At 47.4% G+C, this 19,728-nt stretch overlaps 1 protein-coding gene across 1 annotated transcript in view; it reads left to right on the forward strand.

Moving 5' to 3' along the window:
- The window catches only part of Ttll6 (tubulin tyrosine ligase like 6), a 51,499-nt gene that overhangs the window by 2,347 nt on the left and 29,424 nt on the right, over window positions 1-19,728 (forward strand). The window contains 7 exon segments of the mRNA XM_031353233.1: window positions 8,546-8,764; window positions 9,686-9,726; window positions 10,424-10,542; window positions 10,662-10,792; window positions 13,888-14,044; window positions 14,801-14,944; window positions 15,527-15,612. Of these exon segments, the coding sequence (XP_031209093.1) occupies window positions 8,589-8,764; window positions 9,686-9,726; window positions 10,424-10,542; window positions 10,662-10,792; window positions 13,888-14,044; window positions 14,801-14,944; window positions 15,527-15,612 (854 nt within the window). The 5' untranslated portion in view covers window positions 8,546-8,588.

The raw sequence follows: 19,728 nt of genomic DNA on the forward strand, positions 1-19,728 counted from the left end.
CAAACTCAGAAATCCGCCTGCCTCTGCCTCCCAAGTGCTGGGACTAAAGGTGTGCATCACCACTGCCCGGCTCTTTCCTGCTTTTTGCAGGGCTCCAGTATTCATTCAGTCTTGCAAAAGAAAGCGCTGAAAAGTTTTCTTCCCTTTGGAATAGTGGCAGGGGGCGAAGAGTAGTTATTGTGTATCATCCTCCAGAAGCGGACACAGGGGCTGCCTGGTGGTGCTTGTTCCTGATCTCAGCACTTAGGAGCAGAAAGATCAGGACATCAAGGCTGGCCACCCTGCTTACAAAAGACCCTGTGTCACAAAGAAAAAAAAAAAAATCAACCAAATAAACAAAAAGCCCAACAAAAACAAATACAAGCTTTTCCCTAAAAAAATAAAAGGAAAATGAAGAGATGAAAAAAGAAATAAAGAAAGGAAGAGAGGAAGTAAGGAAGAAAGAGAGAAAAAGAGAAAACCTAGTCACCAATTAGTCTTCCAAATCACCTGCAGGGCATTTACTGGGGCCATGTCTGGTGCCTCCCCCTGGTGGCCCATACAGGGCACTTCCATGCTGTTTAACTTGGTTATTCCTTTTTTTTTTTTTTTTTTGCGAGACAGGGTTTCTCTGTGTAGCCCTGGCTGTCCTGGAACTCACTCTGTAGACCAGGCTGTCCTTGAACACAGAAATCCACCTGCTTCTGATTCCTAAGTGCTGAGATTAAAGGCGTGCGCCACTACTGCCTGGCAGGTTGGTTATTATTAACTTGGAAGAGCTCAGGGTCAAACTGGTGCTAACAGTGTACACTGTCCTAAAGAATCTTAGCTAGGAAGATGGCAGGGACGTTTCTTATGTCACTAGGAGAAAACAAAGACACTGTTGTCAGTTAATATATCAACAACACAACTTCTGGTCGTCTGTTTGTTTGGGGGGGTTGTTTGGACTTTTTGATTTATTTGTTTTTGAGACAGAGTCTCACTATGTATCTGGTTAGCCTGCAACTTATAATTTAGACCAGGCTGGCCTTGAACTCACAGGGATCTGACTTCCTATGCTTCTCAAGTGCCGGAATTAAAGATTAAAGCTGTGCATCATCTTATATTGAGACAGGGTGTTGCTTGTAACTAGGCTGGCCTGGAACTCTTGGTGGCCTTCTCTTTTCAGTCTATCCTGTGCTTGGATTGTAGGTACACACCACCATGCCTGACTTTTAACCACCTCTCCCGAGCTCTCCAAGGGACTTGGTCCATTATCTGTCTGCTGTCCTAGCTAAAAGAAAGACATTGTGTGTGTGAGCAAGAAGCTGGGATGTGGTCCTGGCTTCCACTACTTAGTCTTTATCAATGTTCAGTTCCCCTTCCCTGGTCCAGAGGAGTGTTAGTAGGTGCAATTACTCGCCTGAGGGAAAGCCGGTCTGAAAGTAAATGAGGGATTAAATCTGAATTTCTTCAAGGTCTCTCCCTGCTCTAACACTGAGGAATTCCTTGAGAGTTTAGAAAGTATTCTAAATCTATTCCTTGGTTTGGTCCTCTGTATCCCATGGAGTGGGTACCTTGGTACATACCTGTGATGCCAGAATTTGGGAGGTAAAAGCAGTAAGATCAGAAGTTTTAAGGTAATCATTAGGATGTTTAGCAAGCTTCAACCCAGCCCGGGTTTAGCTGGGTCAGCTTTAATTTTTTTTTTCTGATATTAGAAAATTAAAACGCTTTGGGGCAGGGGAGGGGTTGAGGCTTGGTGAAAGAGCGTGTGTCTGGCTTTTTTAGGGCTCTGGGTTCAATCCCTATTCAACAAAAGGGAATGGGTGAATGCTTTTGATTTAGCCCTGGGTGAAGCAGCTTTTATTCTAATTCAGGGTTGCTTGAAGAACAAAAACAAAACAAAACAAAGCAAAAACCCCGGCAGGGGCACTAATGTAGGATTCAGAAGCAGAGTGTTCAGCCATGCCCTGTGAGGTCTGGGCTCAGTCCCCAGAACTGCAAAGGAAACAAAAAACAGACTACCTGCCTTCAGGCTAATGATATACAGACACAAAACTGCTAAATTCAGATGTTCAAGTGGTTAGACATACAGTATCAACGAGAGAAGTGGGCTGCTTGAGAAAATCAGGCCAGGCATGGCGGCTGTTTATAATCCCAGCACTCAGGAGCCCGAGGCTGGAGGTTTGAGCTCAAAGCCACCTAGTGCTATATAGAGTCCCAGGCCTTATGAGAAAATGAATACACTCACCCATGGTCAAGAAAGAAAGAGCAGCGGGTGGTTAGGTAAAAGGATCTGCCACCATACTTGATGACCTGAGTTCAATCCCTGGGATCCATATAGTGGAAAGAGAAAACTGTCTTCAGCAACACACACACACACACACACACACACACACACACACACACACACACACAATTTAACTTAAAAAACTTAAAGAAAATGGAGAGAAAGTTGAGCCAAATGGTAGTGCAAGCCTGTAGTCCCAGCACTTGGGCTCTGAAGCAGAAGGATCAACAGCAAGTTCTAGGCCAGCCAGGGCTCCACAGCAAGACCTTATCACAGGGGAAAAAGGGGCGGGGGGCTGGGGAGATAGCTCAGAGCAAAATGTTTGTTGTGCCAGCATGAGGATCTGAGTTCGGATCCTGAGTGTGTCTGTAATCCCAAAACTGGCAGGGCAGAGACAGGCAGATCTCAGAGCTCACTGGCCAGGCAGGCTAGCCAAAATGGTAGGTAAGCGAGAGATCCTGGGAACCAGGTTCAGTGAGAGATCCTGTCCCAAAAAAATGAAATGGTGAGCTCTAGAAGAAGACACCCAACATTGACCTCTGACCTCTACATATGCATGCATGGGCAAATACACTTGCATAAATGTACACACACAGAGACACTAAGAAAAAATAAGGTCAATTCTCTCTTTGCTACTGTAAACACAAAGCTATTTGCCACTTGGGTTTCTGTATCATAGACACTATGGTAATATGGAGGGAATATTAAGGGAAGTCATTGTCCAGTTGTTCTTGATTATTGGCATGGAGCAATAGAGACCCACTTCCCCAAAGGAAATAGAAATTTTTGTTTTTTATAAGAAATGTACAATTTTTTCTTTTGTTTTTTTCAAGACAGGGTTTCTCTGTGTAGCCCTGGCTGTCCTGGAACTCACTCTGTAGACCAGGCTGGCCTTGAACCCAGAAATCTGCCTGCCTCTGCCTCCCAAGTGCTGAGATTAAAAGTGTGTGCCACCACTGCCCAGCATAGAAATGTACATTTTCTACTTCTTGGCAAGGACTCCTGCCTTCATGTGACATTATTGCTATGGTTTTGCCAAAGCCACATTTCCCTGTGGGCCAGAGGATGTTTCTTTCTTTCTTTTTTTTTTTTTTAAAGATTTATTTATTATTATAATTAAGTACACTATAGCTGTCTTCAGACACACCAGAAGAGGGTGTCAGATCTCATTATAGGTGGTTGTGAGCCACCATGTGGTTGCTGGGATTTGAACTCAGGACCTTTGGTAGAGCAGTCAGTGCTCTTACCTGCTGAGCCATCTCGCCAGCCCTCTTTTTTTTTTTATAAATATTTATTTATTATATGTAAGTACACTGTAGCTGTCTTCAGACACCCCAGAAGAGGGTATCAGATCTCATTACAGATGGTTGTGAGCCACCATATGGTTGCTGGGATTTGAACTCAGGACCTTCTGAACAGAAGTCAGTGCTCTTAACCACTGAGCCATCTCTCCAGCCCCCAGAGGATGTTTCTACAGGCTAGATCTGAGGTGCAAGTCTGCAAGCAGGTAATTTTAAAGGAGATGTTCTTTCAGGAGTGTTCGGAGAGAAGGCAGCAGGATTCAGTCTTGGGAATGGAACAGGTTGCAGAGTATGAGCAGGAGAGAAAGCAAGGGGAGGGGACTGTGGTGGCTCACACCTGTAATTCGAACTTTTGGGAGTTTGAGGCCTTGTGATGGGTGCACAGGACTCAGTTTGGTTCCCAGCACCCACGTGGCTGTTAGCAACCCTCTGTAACTTCTGTTCCAGAGGATCTGACCTTTACAGGCACTCCACACATATGGTACACAAAGAGATGCGAACAAAACACCCATACACATAAAATGAAAATATTCAAGTCTGAAGAAAGAAAGGGACCAAAACCAAGTGCTCACACATAGTCAAGACTGTTGTTTGCTGTCTTGCTCCTGTTTCAGGGTCCGGCTGGGTCGTAGCCGGCCTGGAACACAGGGCAGGCAGGATGGAGGCAAGTAGGCCGTGATGAACCTGCTCTTCCTCGAGGGGGTCATGGGTTCGGGCTCTTGCTCTATGTGCTGGAGCTCTGTCACACAAGAGCAAACAGATTTTGACTTTGTGTGTGTGTGTGTGTGTGTGTATTTGCAATAGGGTCCTAGTCTTATCGTGTACCTTACACTGGCCTAGAATTCATGATCTCCTGCCTCAGCCCTACAACTCTTCTCTTTGAGGCACACATGATTTATTCTTACCACTCAGACAAAAGTTCCAGAGTTTAAATTCGGGGTCAGTTTCTTCTCATGTTAACATTAACCTTTAGGTAAACGAGCCACTCCTGCACTGGGGCTGGGTAAAGAGGAGCATTGTTGAAAGGCCCGCGCGGGTGGGGGTGGGGGCGGGGTGGGCGGGGGTGGGGCTGCGGTTTACCTTCGAGGAAGGGAGCAGCCCAAGGCCAAGACTTGCTGTTGTCCAGTTCTCTCCAACATTGTCAAGTGTGTGCCTGTTCACTGGGAACAGTGACTCATAGGACTAAGGTTTTCTCTGTTGGTTGTCCTGAGGGCAGCCATGTTTTCCAAGAGGGAAGAAACCGGCACAGCCATTGACCAATGTAACGTTTCTGCCCTCTTATCCAGGAGCGGAAGTGAACATTTACTCAGGAAGTGTATCTGAAAATCCTTTGGCAAAACCCCAGCAATATGCCACATGAGGGCTGGTTTTTTTTTGTTTTGTTTTTTGTTTTTTTGGTTTTTTGGTTTTTTTTGAGACAAGGTTTCTCTGTGTAGCCCTGGCTGTCCTGAAACTCACTCTGTAGACCAGGCTGGCCTCGAACTCAGAAATCCGCCTGCTTCTGCCTCCCCAGTGCTGGGATTAAAGGTGTGTGCCACCACTGCCCGGCTTTTTTTTTTTTTTTCTTTTTAAATTTTTATCTTGAAGGCTTATTTATAGGAAGCCTTCGTAGTTAGAACTGGACCATCACCACCAGGCACAGGGCAGAGAGGAGAGCAAGGGTGGCGTGGGGTCAAAGAGCTGGCTAGAGGTGTTGTCTAGAAATAGTAAGCTGGGCAGGAAGGGAGCTGATTCCTAAGAGACCCTGTGTAAGCCTGCTATAATTGCCTATTGCTGGTGCTAGTTAGCCCAAACTAGTTTTTTTTTTTTTTTAAGATTTATTTATTTATTACATGTAAGTACACTGTAGGTGTCTTCAGATACCCCAGAAGAAGGGGTTAGATTTCGTAACAGATGGTTGTTAGCCACCATGTGGTTGCTGGGATTTGAACTCAGGACCTTCAGAGGAGCAATTCAGATTGCTGAGCCATCTCTCCAGCCCCTAGCCCGAATTGTTAAACTTCCCCTGGGGTGTAACATGGGACATGCATGATCACATACACACATATGTATACACACACACACACACACACACACACACACACAGGAAGCTACACAATCTTCTGAGCCATTTAATCCCTGAATATTGTCTTTTCTTTGTTTTTTAAGATTTGTTTATTTATCACATGTATATGAGTTCACTGTAGCTGTCTTCAGACACACCAGAAGAAGGTATCAGATCCCATTACAGATGGTTGTGAGCCACCATGTGGTTGCTGGGATTTGAAAAAGCAGTCAGTGCTCTTAACCTCTGAGCCTTCTCCCTAGCTCCTTTGTTTTGAAAATGGAGTCTCATGTAGTCCAGGTTGGCCTCTAACTCTAGTTTCACTGAGGATGACTTTGAATATCTGACCCTCTTGTATTCACCTCCCATGTGATGGGAATTACAGGTACACACCACCATGTCACCATGGCCATTTTAAGGAAAGACACACCCTCAAACAAAAGCTGTGTTTAGGGGTACACACCTGTAACTCCTTCATTTGGGGGGCTGAGAAAGGAGAGTTGGCATGAGTTGCAGGCCAGCCTGGGCTACATAGTGAGACATTGTCTTTTTTGTTTGTTTGTTTGTTTTTCAAGACAGGGTTTCTCCATATAGTCCTGGCTGTCCTGGAACTCACTCTGTAGACCAGGCTGGCCTCAAACTCAGAAATCAGCCTGCCACTGCGTACCAAGTGCTGGGAATAAAGGTGTGCGCTGCCACCGCCCGGCGTGAGACATTGTCTTAAATAAAGAAATAGACAACCGGGCAGTGGTGATGCATGCCTTTAATCCCAGCACTTGGGAGGCAGAGGCAGGTGGATTTCTGAGTTCGAGGCTAGCCTGGTCTACAGAGTGAGTTCCAGGACAGCCAGGGCTACACGGAGAAACCCTGCCTCAAAAAACCAACAACAACAACAACAAAACAAACAAACAAAAATAAATAGACAAACGAGACAAAACCCCAAAGAAGTAAAAGACTCTCTAAAGATGAAAGTGGATTTCTTGTTTTTCTTTTCTTTTCTTTTCTTCTTCTTCTTCTTTTTTTTTTGTTTGTTTTTCAAAACAAGGTTTCTCTGTGTAGCCCTGGCTGTCCTGGAACTCACTCTGTAGACCAGGCTGGACTCAAACTCAGAAATCCGCCTGCCTCTGCCTCCTAAGTGCTGGGACTAAAGGCGTGCGCCACCACCGCCCAGCCTTGTTTTTCGTCTTTAAGAGATGGGCTCTCATTAGGCTTAAGCATCCTCCTGCCTCAGCCTCCCCACTAGCCAGACTCTATCTACCATCTCCATTCCCAGCTTGAAAATATGTTTTAGGATGTTTAGATACTATCAAAATTGGAAGCAACTTATATGTTCAACAATAAGGCAAGGGTTGGTTGAACTTAGGCATCAAGGTGGTTCAGCAGCTCAGTGTGTTTCACAGCAAACCTGACTTCCTACCTGAGGTTGATCCCAGAACCCACATAACGGGGAACCAACCCCTACAGGTTGTCTTCTAACACACACACACACACACACACACTGCACACACACACAGAGAGAGGAGAGGGGCGGTGGGGAGGGAGGAGGGAGGGAGAGAGAGAATGCAAACATATACCTAGGGACATGCAGACTCTGCCAACATAAACGTGCCTCTATGATTTATTAAATTGGCAGAAAGAAGCTGCCAAAATAGTTAAACTGATGTCAGAATACTTACAATTAGAATTTAAGAATTCGACGCCAGGGCTGGAGAGATAGCTCAGTGGTTAAGAGCACCGACTGCTCTACCGAAGGTCCTGAGTTCAAATCCCAACAACCACATGATGGCTCACAACCATCCAGAACGAGAGATCTGACTTCCTCTTCTGGAGAGTCTGAAGACAGCTACATTGTATACATATAATAAAATAAAATCTAAAAAAAAAAAAAAAAAAAAAAAAAAAATTCGCAGCCAAGGCAAAGACTCTTTGGCAGAATAGGCAAGCCACAGGCAATTGCCTGCCCTCCCAGCTCTAAGGAGCCACAGGCAATGTCTGTCCTCCCAGCTCTAAGGCCTCCTTTAACATGATTTCAGCAATAATCTGAAAGGTAAAGACATTAACTTTTAAAAACTTTGATCCAAAGGATGTGTGTGGGCAGGACAGGCAAGTGAGTAGTAAAAGGAAGGCCTGTGGACATCAAAGGAGAGAGGCTGGTGTGATGAGGTTGGTGGGAAGGAGAAGGGAGGAGGTGGGAGCCTTGTGAAATGGGCCTCATGGCCATAAGAGCCTTGGTGTGAAGGATGTGATCTGAACGGAGGCAGGAAGACCTGGGTTACACAGAGGGAGACTGTGTTCCTGAAGAACACTGGAGGTGTGTGTGTGTGTGTGTGTGTGTGTGTGTGTGAGAGAGAGAGAGAGAGAGAGAGAGAGAGAGAGGGAGGGAGGGAGGGAGGGAGGGAGAGGTCTCAGCAGTTAAATGTACTAGTTTTCCAGAAACCCTTAGTTCCAGTCTCAGAATTGTTGGGAACGGACATCTGTTGATTCACAGCCGCCTATGTGTCTTATTCATACCTGCATCTTACCTTGTGGGAAGCTGAATGCAGCACTGCAAGGGTTAAGAGAACTTGGCCCACCTCTACTACACCCTCGGGACTCAGTCCCTCAGCTAGGAAGGCTTGAAGCTTAGTTCTGAGGCTGTCTCCAGGCACACACTGACTTTAACAATAAGATTGTTTACCAGGTGGCACTGTGCATAGCAGCTCAGCTTCTTTCAGAAAACCCCAGATGGCCAAAACCAAGGCCAGGGTTGGCTAAGTGAGTCCCCAAGGCCAGAGTCTTTGGCAAAGGTGGAATTAGCTCTCTCCCTAAGCGTGCACCAAGACTGCATTTGGAGCGGGGAGCATTTTTTTATAAACTACAATCAGTTGTTTGGGAACGGACATGAGCAGGGGAGGAGTGCCCCCTTCAGGTGGACCCGTGCAACTGCTGATCCCTCTGCCTTCTCTCCAGGGAGGGCCGATGCTTCCCCAGAGCCGTCTCCAGGGCTAGGAAGATGCTACAGTGCCTGACTTCGGAAAGTGAGGAAGGGGCGGAAGAGAGGGAGGAGAGTTCCACAGACGATCTGGAGGAGCTAAAGGAATTTGTCACCCTGGCTTTTGTGAGAGAGAACACACAAAAGAGGCTTCAGAACGCCCAGCAGTATGGCAAGAAGAGGAGGAAGAAAAAAAGGTTAGTATTGAAAAACGAGGAGTCACGGTGTGTGTGTGTGTGTGTGTGTGTGTGTGTGTGTGGTGGTGGTGGTGGTGTCAGTATTGATAAGTGCAGGAAGGACCAGAGGGAAGAGGGCCTTGGCTGTTGAGAGGAAAAGAGGACACCGGGGCTTGTCTCGTCTGGATCACACCACTTTCAGTGTTCTGTTTTATGGCTTCCCATAATAGTATGCATAACCTCGAATCACACCTTGTACTTTTCCCTCCATTTGTGTTTACAATGCCTTTTAAAGGCTGGGTGGAGAGGGAGCTCCTTGCTGAAGGAGCAAGAAAAATTTCCCTTCATAAGCGCAAGCTCAAGTGTGTCCTGGGAATTTCACATACTTGCAGTGTAACAGGACCACAGTGACTTGCCAGCCCAGGTGGCTGCAGCTGGTGCATTCCAGTTCTGTGTTAGCACTCTGCTGTGCCTTGTGGAGATCTTGTCTACCTTCTAAATAGCTTACCTTAGTGGGGAGAAGAAGGAGAGAATGTTTTAGTCAGAATTATGTGCTTTTTAAAATTCCTGTCCCCGATGGGCTGATGGTGTTAAAAGTACAGGGACCACTGGGAATGTAGTCTAGGATCGAGTGCCTCATCCTCAGGCGGGAGGCCCAGGGTTCAAGTTCCATCGCTGACAAAATTGAAAAGGGGCTTGAGACAATGATGCTAACATGAAATTGCAAGCAAAAGTAATTGTAGCATCTGGAGTAACGGAACTATAAGGTACATGGTTCCTACTACTCTACGTCCTTTGCACCCACCTTGGTCCTTAGTGATGGGGAAGGGCAGGGTGCTCAGGCTTAGTGTGGCAACTGGGGCAAGTGTGTCTGGCCCCAGCCCCGTGTTCTGGCCAGGGGATCTGTCTGTGTCTTGCTGTCTGCCCTTTCCTCTTTTCCAGATGATTGGTGATCAATCTATCCAACTGCCGGTATGACAGCGGTGAGCATCTGTGTTGAAGGGATCTGTGATGGAGACTGAAGGGTGGGGAGGGGTCAGTCCTGGGAATGCCTGAGGGTGATAAAAAAGGGTCTCCAAATGCTTGGTTCTCCTGACTCCATAAACTGTCAGAGGAAAGTGGAAATCTTCTAAATATCACAGTGGGGTGTGCACAACCTATATAGTCTTGCTTATTTATGTACAGATTTGTTGACAGGGCTTCACGGTGTAGCTCAAGCTAGCTCAAGACTCAACTCTGTCAACCCTGTCTCAAAAAAAAAAAAAAAAAAAAGACTCAATTATGTCAAATATTCCCCGCACTCTCCCCAGCCTCTGTACTAGTTTATCTCACTGATTAAGCCTGGCTCAAGATTACGGTTAAGGATTGGTTTACATCCAGGGTTTAATGTTTGGAGACAAGCCAGAGGACTCCTTCCTGGGAAAGGAAAGCCAGGGTTAGTCTAACATTCATCCTATAGAGCCTCAGATGTATCCTTCAATAACGTATCCATTCCCCACACTCTTTGATCTGTCTACAAAGCAAGATGGCTTCCAGTCCCAAGGAGCCAACTCTCTAATCTCAATGTGTGTGATCTGGGTGTTCTTAGGAAAGGGACCCCCACCCCCGCCCCCTGCATAGAGCTCTTTCTTGCTTCTGTCCCTTGCCAGACCTTTGTTTTTTTTTCAACTCCTTCAACAGTGCGCAGGGCCGCCCAGCAATATGGCCTTCGAGAGGCGAGTGACAATGATGACTGGACTCTGTATTGGACTGACTACTCAGTGTCACTGGAGCGAGTGATGGAAATGAAGAGCTACCAGGTATGTCCTTCCCTGGGCATGTGGCATCTGGCCAGAGGTGGCCCTGTTTGTATCGCAGGCTTCCATAGCCTTGCTTCATCTCGGCTGGAGTGGCTTATGAATTCCGACTCCCTTTGCAGAAAATCAATCATTTTCCTGGGATGAGTGAGATCTGCCGCAAGGACTTGCTGGCCCGGAATATGAGCCGCATGTTAAAGCTGTTTCCTAAGGACTTCCATTTCTTCCCCAGGACCTGGTGTCTTCCTGCTGAGTGAGTGCCCACTATGCCCACCCCTTCGACACCTCTCATTGGTATTTTTTACTCTCTTGCCCAGATTTCCCAGCTGCCACAAACCCTTTGCATATGACTTTCTATATTTCCCCCAACTGTTCAGGAAGAAAAAAGGGTCAAGGGTGTGTCCAAGGCTGAGAAAACACAGGCCCTGCCTATAAAATGAGCTGTCAATTAGGTAGGGGCTGGGCGCCTTGGAGGTTGGACCCACAGTTAGATGAAAGTTTGCTCTGTCTCCGAAAGCTACTGGATCTGAATTTATTCCAACCATCTGCCTGTGTAGTTTCTGATATTTTAAGGAGAAAATGAGGGGTTGGCACCCAGATCAAGAAGAGAGAAGGCTGCCTAGCCTGTCCCATTCAATGGCATGGACAGCCACTAACCCTCCCTTTCAAAAGTAGACATCCACTCTCAATATGTGTGATTCTCTAGGTCCTGCCCCGAGTAGCAAGGGAATCAGAGAGATGGCATGCATGTGATGTGGGGTACGCTGAGGACATGTAAAGAGTGGTGACAGTGCAGTGTCATCTCAGAATCATATTCAAATGGACAGAGAGATAGCAGCTAAGACTGATGGCTGCTCTTGCAGAGGACCCAGGTCTAGTTCCCAGTATGGCATGGTATACATACATACTTCAAGACCTAAAAAAAAAAAAAATTAAAAATCTAAAAAAATGTTTTAAAAAGAATTATATTCACACTGCAAAGAATCTCATCCTCTCTTCTCCGCCAAGTCTTCCCCAGACCAAGAGCCCTGGAGCGGTGTAGACTCTTCATTAACCTCAAAGGAAGCATGGGTTAGCTGAGTGGTACAGGTGCACGCCTTCAATCCCAGTGCTGGAGAGGCAGAGGAGGGCATATTCTGTGATTTAGAGGCCAGTCTTGTCTACAGAGTGAGATCCAGGACAGCCAGAGCAGTTATACAGAGAAACCTTGTCTCAAATTTAAAAAACAAAACAAGCCAGGCAGTCACACGCCTTTTTTTTTCTTTTTTTTTTTTAAAGATTTATTTTATTTTATTTTATGTGTATGAGTACAGTGTAGCTGTACAGATGGCCGTGAGCTATCATGTGTGTGGCTGCTGGGAATTGAACTCAGGACCTTCTGCCGGCCTTGCTCACTCCTGCGTAATTCACTGTAGCTGGCTTCAGACACACCAGAAGAGGGCGTCTGATCTCATTATGGGTAGTTGTGAGCCACCATGTGGTTACTGGGATCCAAACTCAGGACCTTTGAAAGAGCAGTCAGTGCTCTTACCTGCTGAGCCATCTCAGCTCCAGTGGCTTATGCCTTTAATCCCAGCACTTGGGAGGCAGAGGCAGGCAGATTTCTAAGTTCGAGGCCAGCCTGGTCTACAGAGTGAGTTCCAGGACAGCCAGGACTGCACAGAGAAACCCTGTCTCGAAAAACAGCAGCAACAAAAACAAACAAAAAAGTATTTAAAAGGGAGCTGGAGAGATGACTCAGTGGTTAAGAGCACTGACTGCTCTTCCAAGAGAACTTGGGATCAATACCCAGCACCCACATGGTGGCTCATGACTGTCTGTAACTCCAGGATCTGACACCCTCACGTGCATGCATGCAAGGAAGCATGTCTGCTGCTCAGAGGACAGAAGCCTTGAGATCTCACCACCACAGTGGAGCGCCCGACTTTCTGACTTCTGCCGTGGACAGAAGACTCCTTCAAATTAAAACACGAAACAATGTCTGAAACACCTACGATCCATTGGGCTTCTTTTTTTTTTTTTTGGTTTTTTTTTTAGACAGGGTTTCTCTGTGTAGCCCTGGCTATCCTGGAACTCACTCTGTAGACCAGGCTGGCCTCGGAACTCAGAAATCCACCTGCTTCTGCCTCCCAAGTGCTGGGACTAAAGGTGTGTGCCACCACTGCCCAGCTGAGTTGGCTTCTTTATCCCTGCCCCTTTATTTCTTATACACCTCACTATATAGCCAAGGCTAGCCCAAACTCTCAGTCCATCTACTTCAGTTTCCTATGTGTTGGGAGTATAGGTACATACTACCGTGTTCAGTTCTAATCTGGCTTCCTTCTTTCTTCTACGGACACTTTGTTTTATTTTTGTTTTTGTATGTTTTAGGCATAGCATCCAGGAGCCCAGGCTAGTCTTGAATTTGCTATGTAAATAAGGATGTTCTTGAACTGCTGATCTCCTGCCTCCCACCTCTTGGTGGCTAGGATTACAGACCTGCGCTATCACACCCAGTTTATATGGTGGTGGAGATGAAGCCCAGAGCTTCATCCATGCTAGGCCTACATCTGACCTACATCCCCATCCCTCAGCACCCTTCCTTCAGGGCACTCAAGGGTGTGGTTTGCCTTCCTGCACTCCTGGCTTAAGGGGAAGCAACACAGTGAGGCCCTGGAGTCCAGACGTGAGTCCAGTACGAGAAGGTGGTCCTAGCTCAGGGCTCAAGCTGGGAGCAAAACTTCAATTCTCTCGTGTGTAAACCCAAGTCTAACTACCTGGGGCAAGTCACATCACTCTGCCCAATGTATATGATGTAACAAAGGCACAGACGAGACAGGTCTCATTATTCACATGGCGTAGGTAGTGGAGACGAGGAAGGGAAGCCGATCAAGCTTTTCACAGCTACGAAGTGGTGTTGCCTAGGTTTGAATCCAGGATGAATCTCCTTTAAAGCTCAATGTCTCTCCAGCTGGATCCACTGAGTGTCTGTCAACACCAGGACTTTGTCCGGGAGCTTCTCTCTTCTGTTTTGTTTTCATAAAGAGCCTCCTGGGGCTAGAGAGAAAAAAAGGCTGAGGATTTAAAAACACTAGCTGGTCTTCCAGAGGACCCAGGTTCGATTCCCAGCATATATATATATATATTGCCTCACAGCTGTCTGTGACTCCAGTTCCAGAGGATCTGACACCCTCTTCTGGCCTCCTCTGGCACCAGGCACAGACGCGGTGTGAAGGCACGGTGCACAGACATATACACACAGACAAAACATCCAAACACATAAAATTAATTAAAATAAGTAAAGATTAGTTTTCCTTGTCATAGTTCCCAAGCTAAAAGGTGTGTCTTGTCCCCTCCCTGCCGTGACAGCTGGGGAGATCTGCAGACTTACAGCAGGACAAGAAAAAATAAGACTTACATTTGTAAGCCGGACTCAGGCTGCCAAGGGAGAGGCATATTCATTACTCGGTCGGTGAAAGAGATCAAGCCAGGGGAGGATATGATCTGCCAGCTTTATATTTCAAAGGTACCTCCTCGATGTGATTGTGTATTTAGCTCTGTGGGACAGAATGTGAGATGAAGTCAGCGGAAGGCAGAGGTGGAGATGAAACTGAGCCTGCCTTGTGCCTTGGATGTGATCAGTCCCAAACCTTCCGAGTCACAATGTCCCTCACGTTTTCGCAGTCCACCGTTGATTGGGCCCGGACCTCTCCCTCAAATGGGTAAAGCTTGGTTTGTGGAGGCCCTGCCTCATTTGGGAGAGGGGAGTCATCTAGGGAAGTTCATAGTCACTTTTCTCCCTGACTGGGGTGGGAGGAGCCACAGTCCTCATGTGATAGAGCCCACTGCAGGGAGGGGTCCTTCTAGAAGTGTGGGTTGGAGGGGGGCAGCGCTGGCCTTCCCAAGACAAAATGTCCAAGAGCCTCTTGCAGGAAGACTCTTGGAGAAGGTAGCTGCACGTGATGTAGCACTGGGGACAACATGCCCCATTTTGGAAGGACTCTGTAGCTTTGTCCACTTGCTGAGACATCTCTCAGAATTCCTCGAAGCGTTTGATCGCTCAGGAGCTGAAGGCACTGTGTGGTTTAGTGACAACCCCAATGTCACCCGTCAGGTCCTAAAGCCCAAAGCTGTTTCTCTTGCTTCCCACCCTGGGCGAGCCTGCTCTTTACACCACTAGGCAATGCTGCAGCTAGCTCCCTCAGGACGAGGTGGGAGCTAGACATCTTCACCTGTGATTGCCGCCTCTGACGCTTGCGTGACTTCTCTCTTCCCCACCCAGCCTTTCATCATCGACGGGTTCAAGTTTGACCTTCGGGTTTATGTGTTGGTGACCTCCTGTGACCCTCTCAGGGTGTTTGTGTACAACGAAGGCCTGGCTCGCTTTGCCACTACCTCTTACTCCCAGCCCAACACAGACAACCTGGTGAGCTGAGGGGACACACCGCTTCCCCTTCCTCCTTAGCGTGATAGCATCCTCAGATTCTGGGGAACGGGCAAGCATCAGATGAGTACTGACTGTGGTCCAGATTCCATGGGGTTTCTCATTCCATCTTCCCAGGAGCCCTCCAAGATAGGGATTAGTATCCCCATCTTACAGATGAGATTAAAACCTGCAGAGTGTAGGGGACTTGTCTGGCCTCACTCAGCTAAGAAGTGTTGCATCTGGGACTCATGGCTAGGCTTTTCTGACTCCAACACCAGAGCTACAGTGCAAAGCTGCCCAAGAAGCGAAGGCCACGGATATGCTTCTCTAGTAGCCCTGCTTCCAATCTTCCTGTCCCCCAGTCTCAGAAAGAGACGGAGTCTCTTATACTCCGGGCTATGGGATATCCGTTTTTGCCTTCTCTTTGCCCCTTTGCTTATGCCTATAAATGCCTTCCCCCTGTGCCTCCCATTAAGCCCCCGGGGACTATGGGAGTAGGGTGAGGGCTGTGCATGGTGCATGGAGAAGACCCAGAAGGCCTGTGCTTCAGCCTGACCCATGGTCTTGTGTCTCTTTCCCCAGGATGAGATCTGTATGCACCTGACTAATTATTCTATCAATAAGCACAGTTCCAACTTCATTCAAGACGCTTATTCCGGCAGCAAGAGGTGAGAGGGCCGCTTCCTCATCTTGCCAGGACGCTACGCTACCCAAACCACTCAGTCCCTGCCAGTTTCCATCTTGGGTCACGTGACCCCCCACAAAGCCTGCTTTGCCTCTCAGCCCAGAGCAGATCTTCATGTCAGCTCTCCAGACTGTTAATCATTAAAAGGAGGCCATGTTGTAAACCCTGGGAGGCTGGGAGGAGGGAGATAAACACAAACGGTTTCCCCAGCAGAACACATACACACACCAAAACATACCTTGTTACAGTTGCCCTCCTGACATTTCCAGATCAACAGACTTTATTGATTTCGCGGCTGCCAAGTGAGGAGGACTTGCCAGCTGTGATTCCTTGGTCTGTGGTTCCCTGGGGTGTAGCTCCACTACAGATTCTCAACTGATGTGTCATGATGCCCTGGAGTCACCTGACCTGTGGCTAGCCAGCCTTCAGACTGGGGAAAATACAAGATTCCTAAGGCTTTGGTTTTCCCTCACAAGCACCCTTTTCTACTCAAGCTACTGATTCCTCAGCTTGCATTTGAGAGAAAGGCAGACAGAGAAGTATGTGTATGGCTGGGCAGAGATGGGCAGATAGCTGGTGCCTAAGGAGTTGTTATTGGGTTTTCACCACTACCACACTTTGGCCAAGGCAGAGTGCCCAGGAACTCTGGTGGACAGTGGAGTTAGGTGTTATTGTTTCTCTGATGAGGAAACCGAGTCTCAGAGAGGGGTTAAGTTGCCCAAGGTCACACGGCTCTGAGTGATACAGTTGGGTTGAACAGCTGTGTCTACTGTGCCAGCCTCATAGGACTTGTGGGTCAGGGAGGCATGGGGTGTTTCAGTACATGGACTATTACCAGTACAGCCTGCTTGGAAGGAGGGGATGGGTACACGCACACACTCACGCAAGCATGCACACGCATGCATGCACGCACGCATGCCTGGGGGATGTTGCTTCTTTGTGTGTGTGTGTATATATATGTGTGTACATGTGTGTATATGTGTGTACATGTGTGTATATGTTATGTACATGTATATGGTAGTGTGTGTACATGTGTGTTTTGTGTGTGTATATGTATATAAAGTGTGTACATGTGTGTTTTGTGTATATACATTAGTAGTATATGTACATGTGTGCAGTTGTGTATGTGTCTATGTGTTATGTATGTGTAATGTGTAGTGTGTACGTGTGTGTATTTGTGTGCATGTGTGTGGATTCTGTGTATATGTGTGTGCATGTATGTATATGTGTGTGTCTGTTATATGTGTGTGCATGTGGGTATTTGTATGTGTGTGTGTGTGTGTGGTGTACTAGAGCTGGCCTCAAACTTGATTATACTGGAAGATGCCTTTATCTCCCGATCTTCTTGCCTTTACTTTCCCAAATATTTTAGAGAAAAGTCTAGATATGTAGCTAAGGCTGACCTAGAACTCATGTTGTAACCCGGGGTAGCTTCAAACCCCCACTCCTCCTCCCTCAAGTGCTGAGATTACAGGGGTGCATTGCCATGCCCACCTTCGATCACCCCCCCTGCTTTAGAGGACACCAGTTCCATGTTGTCTGAAACTCTTGTCACTTGCTCTCTCTATCCAGATGGATCCTGCACTGTTTCAGCATCCTTGGTCTGGGGCGCCTAGCATGTCACACCCTCTTTGATGTTTGTCCACTGAGTAAGCCTCCACAAGTTGCTTTGTCTCTGAGCCTCCATTCCTGGGTTTTAGGGTACAGCCAATAATCCAACTTGCCTTGTCTTGCCCTCTTTGCTGGGTCCCTGTGAGACTCAGATGACCCAAGCTGCAGCCCAGTATTGTTATGATTAGTTTTCTGTAGTCCTTCTTTTATGAGAGATGATGTCATCGCCAAGCATTGTGGTGTGGTTGACATACAGTGGTGCTGGGTCCTAGCACTCAGGAGCTCTCTAGACTGAGGCAGGAGGATTATAAATTTCAGGCTAGCTTGGGCTATACAGTGAGACCCTGGAGCCAGAGATAGGAATAGAGACAGAGATAGAGACAGGAGAGGGGAGAGGGAGAAAGGAAAGAAAGAGGAGGGAGAAAAAGAGGGAGGGAAGAAGGGAAGAAGACAGAAGAGAGAGAAAATGTAAATTTAAAAACATTGAAACCAACTAGGCCTCAGGCTCTTAGGCTCTGATGGACAGGGTGTTGTGGGGACAGCCAGACCAAAATAAAATGTAGACACTTCTGGTAATATTTCCCGCCTCTGGCAATAGAATTCAACCCAAGGCCTCACACATGCTAAACGAGTATTCTATCCTAGAGTTCATATCTTCCTGACCCTCAATGCCCAACCTCTGTGCTTCCCCTGCTCTGGCCTCTCTCCATCTGAGCAGCCGTCTGCCCCGAGGGGCTCCCTCTGCACTCTCCTGGCTCAGCCTTGCTCCCCTAGAGACCCATCTCTTCTCAGCTCTGCAAGTGTGCCAGAGAGCCTGATTTTATAATAGAGCCACACCCATAACCCTTTCAGCTCTGCAAAGATTAATCCACTTAAGAGGGCAGAGCCCTCCCAAAGGTCAGGTCTCTGACACTCCAGCTTTGTAGGCCAAGTTTCTAACACTTTTGCTTAGAGGAACACAATCAGCCCATGATATGTCCTGGCCTCCTGTGTGCTTTCCATATTGTCCCCTCCCCTCTTTCTTCCCTTCCTTCCTTTCTGCCTGCCCACCCTGCTCCTCCCCACCCCCGGTTTTGAGAGCCCATCTCCTCATCTGCCGAGACATAAGACAGTTTTCTCATGCTGACTGTCTCGCCTCCTCAAAGTTGGCAACAGAGGTCCAGTGCACCCCCAGTTTTGCCTTTACCTTCCCATTGGGGTTCAAGGTCAATGAGAGCAGGAATCCAGTTGGAGAGGAAAAGATAGAAAATTTGTGAGCCTGGAGGGCCTCTGGGTGAACACCAGACATCCTCTCCCAGAGTGCCTGGCACATGCCTGGTGTTTCAGTGAACCAAGTCACCGTGGAGCATTAGAAAATTGCCAGGCAGAGTATAGTCATGGTGCCAGGCACTGAGTCATCAAGAAAGGGTTATATTGTGTTTTGTAACACGTGTTATAGGAAATCAGGGAAATGTGTAGTCTATTCCAGGAAACTTTATTTCCCAATTAGGCAAATTAAAGTTTTTTCCCCACTAGAAAGGCTTGGCTTTCAACAATCTGGAAAATCTGTCTGTGCAGAACAATTTAACCTGACAAAGGTGGGCAGAGAAATGCCTTTGTGTTGAGAGGCCCCTGCTTGTCTGTCCTTCTCTAGACACATACTGGGTGCTTTATATGCATTGACTTATTTCACGGTCCTCAGGCTTCCTTCCTATGACAGAGGTGGCACTTGCACAGACGGTTGCTTGTTCAGCAGTCGCTCTCCACAAGCTCCTTGGCTGGCAGGTCAGCTCCTTCCTTTTTGACCCTTCACGGGAGCCCAGTGAAATGGCTTTTTAAAAATAATTTTTGAAGCTGGGCAGTAGTGGTGCACTTAATCCCAGCACTCAGAAGGCAGAGACAGGTGGATCTCCAAGTTCAAGGCCAGTCTGGTCTACAGAGAGAGTTCCAGGACAAGCCAGGGCTACACAGAGAAACCTTGCCTTGAAAAAAAAAAAAGAATGTAATTTATTTATTTGGGGGAGGGGATGCATGCCATGGTACCACAGTGCACACGTATGTGGAGGTCAGAGGAAAATCTGCAGGAATCAGATCTTCCTTCCAGGTGTGGATGCTGGCGATCGAACTCTGGTCATCAGGCGTGGCAAGTGACTCTCTGTGACAGGCTAGCCAGGCACCTCAGACTACCCAAGACAGAAGGTTCCTGGAATGTGTGGTTTTATGTTTAAACTGGGGACAGTATAGTTTGCTTGGGACAGCTTCCTTTAAGTGTGGAAATGCCGTGGGCCTGTTGATATCTGTGGGCAGCCCCAAAGCAGGACTTTGTTTTAGGGTCCCTAGAACTTCAGGGGATTGAAGTGTGACCAAGGTATCATTGGTCTTCAAAGGCTCCCTTGTCTCTAAAGGTCACCAAAGGCTGAGAAACTATTGCTGCAAAGGCAAACCAGTAATGGGAGGGAGGGAGAGAGAGGGAGAGGGAGAGGGAGAGGGAGAGGAAGAGGGGGGAGGG

This window comes from Mastomys coucha, unplaced genomic scaffold (assembly GCF_008632895.1).
Source record: "Mastomys coucha isolate ucsf_1 unplaced genomic scaffold, UCSF_Mcou_1 pScaffold5, whole genome shotgun sequence".
Classification (NCBI taxonomy): Eukaryota; Metazoa; Chordata; class Mammalia; order Rodentia; family Muridae; genus Mastomys; species Mastomys coucha.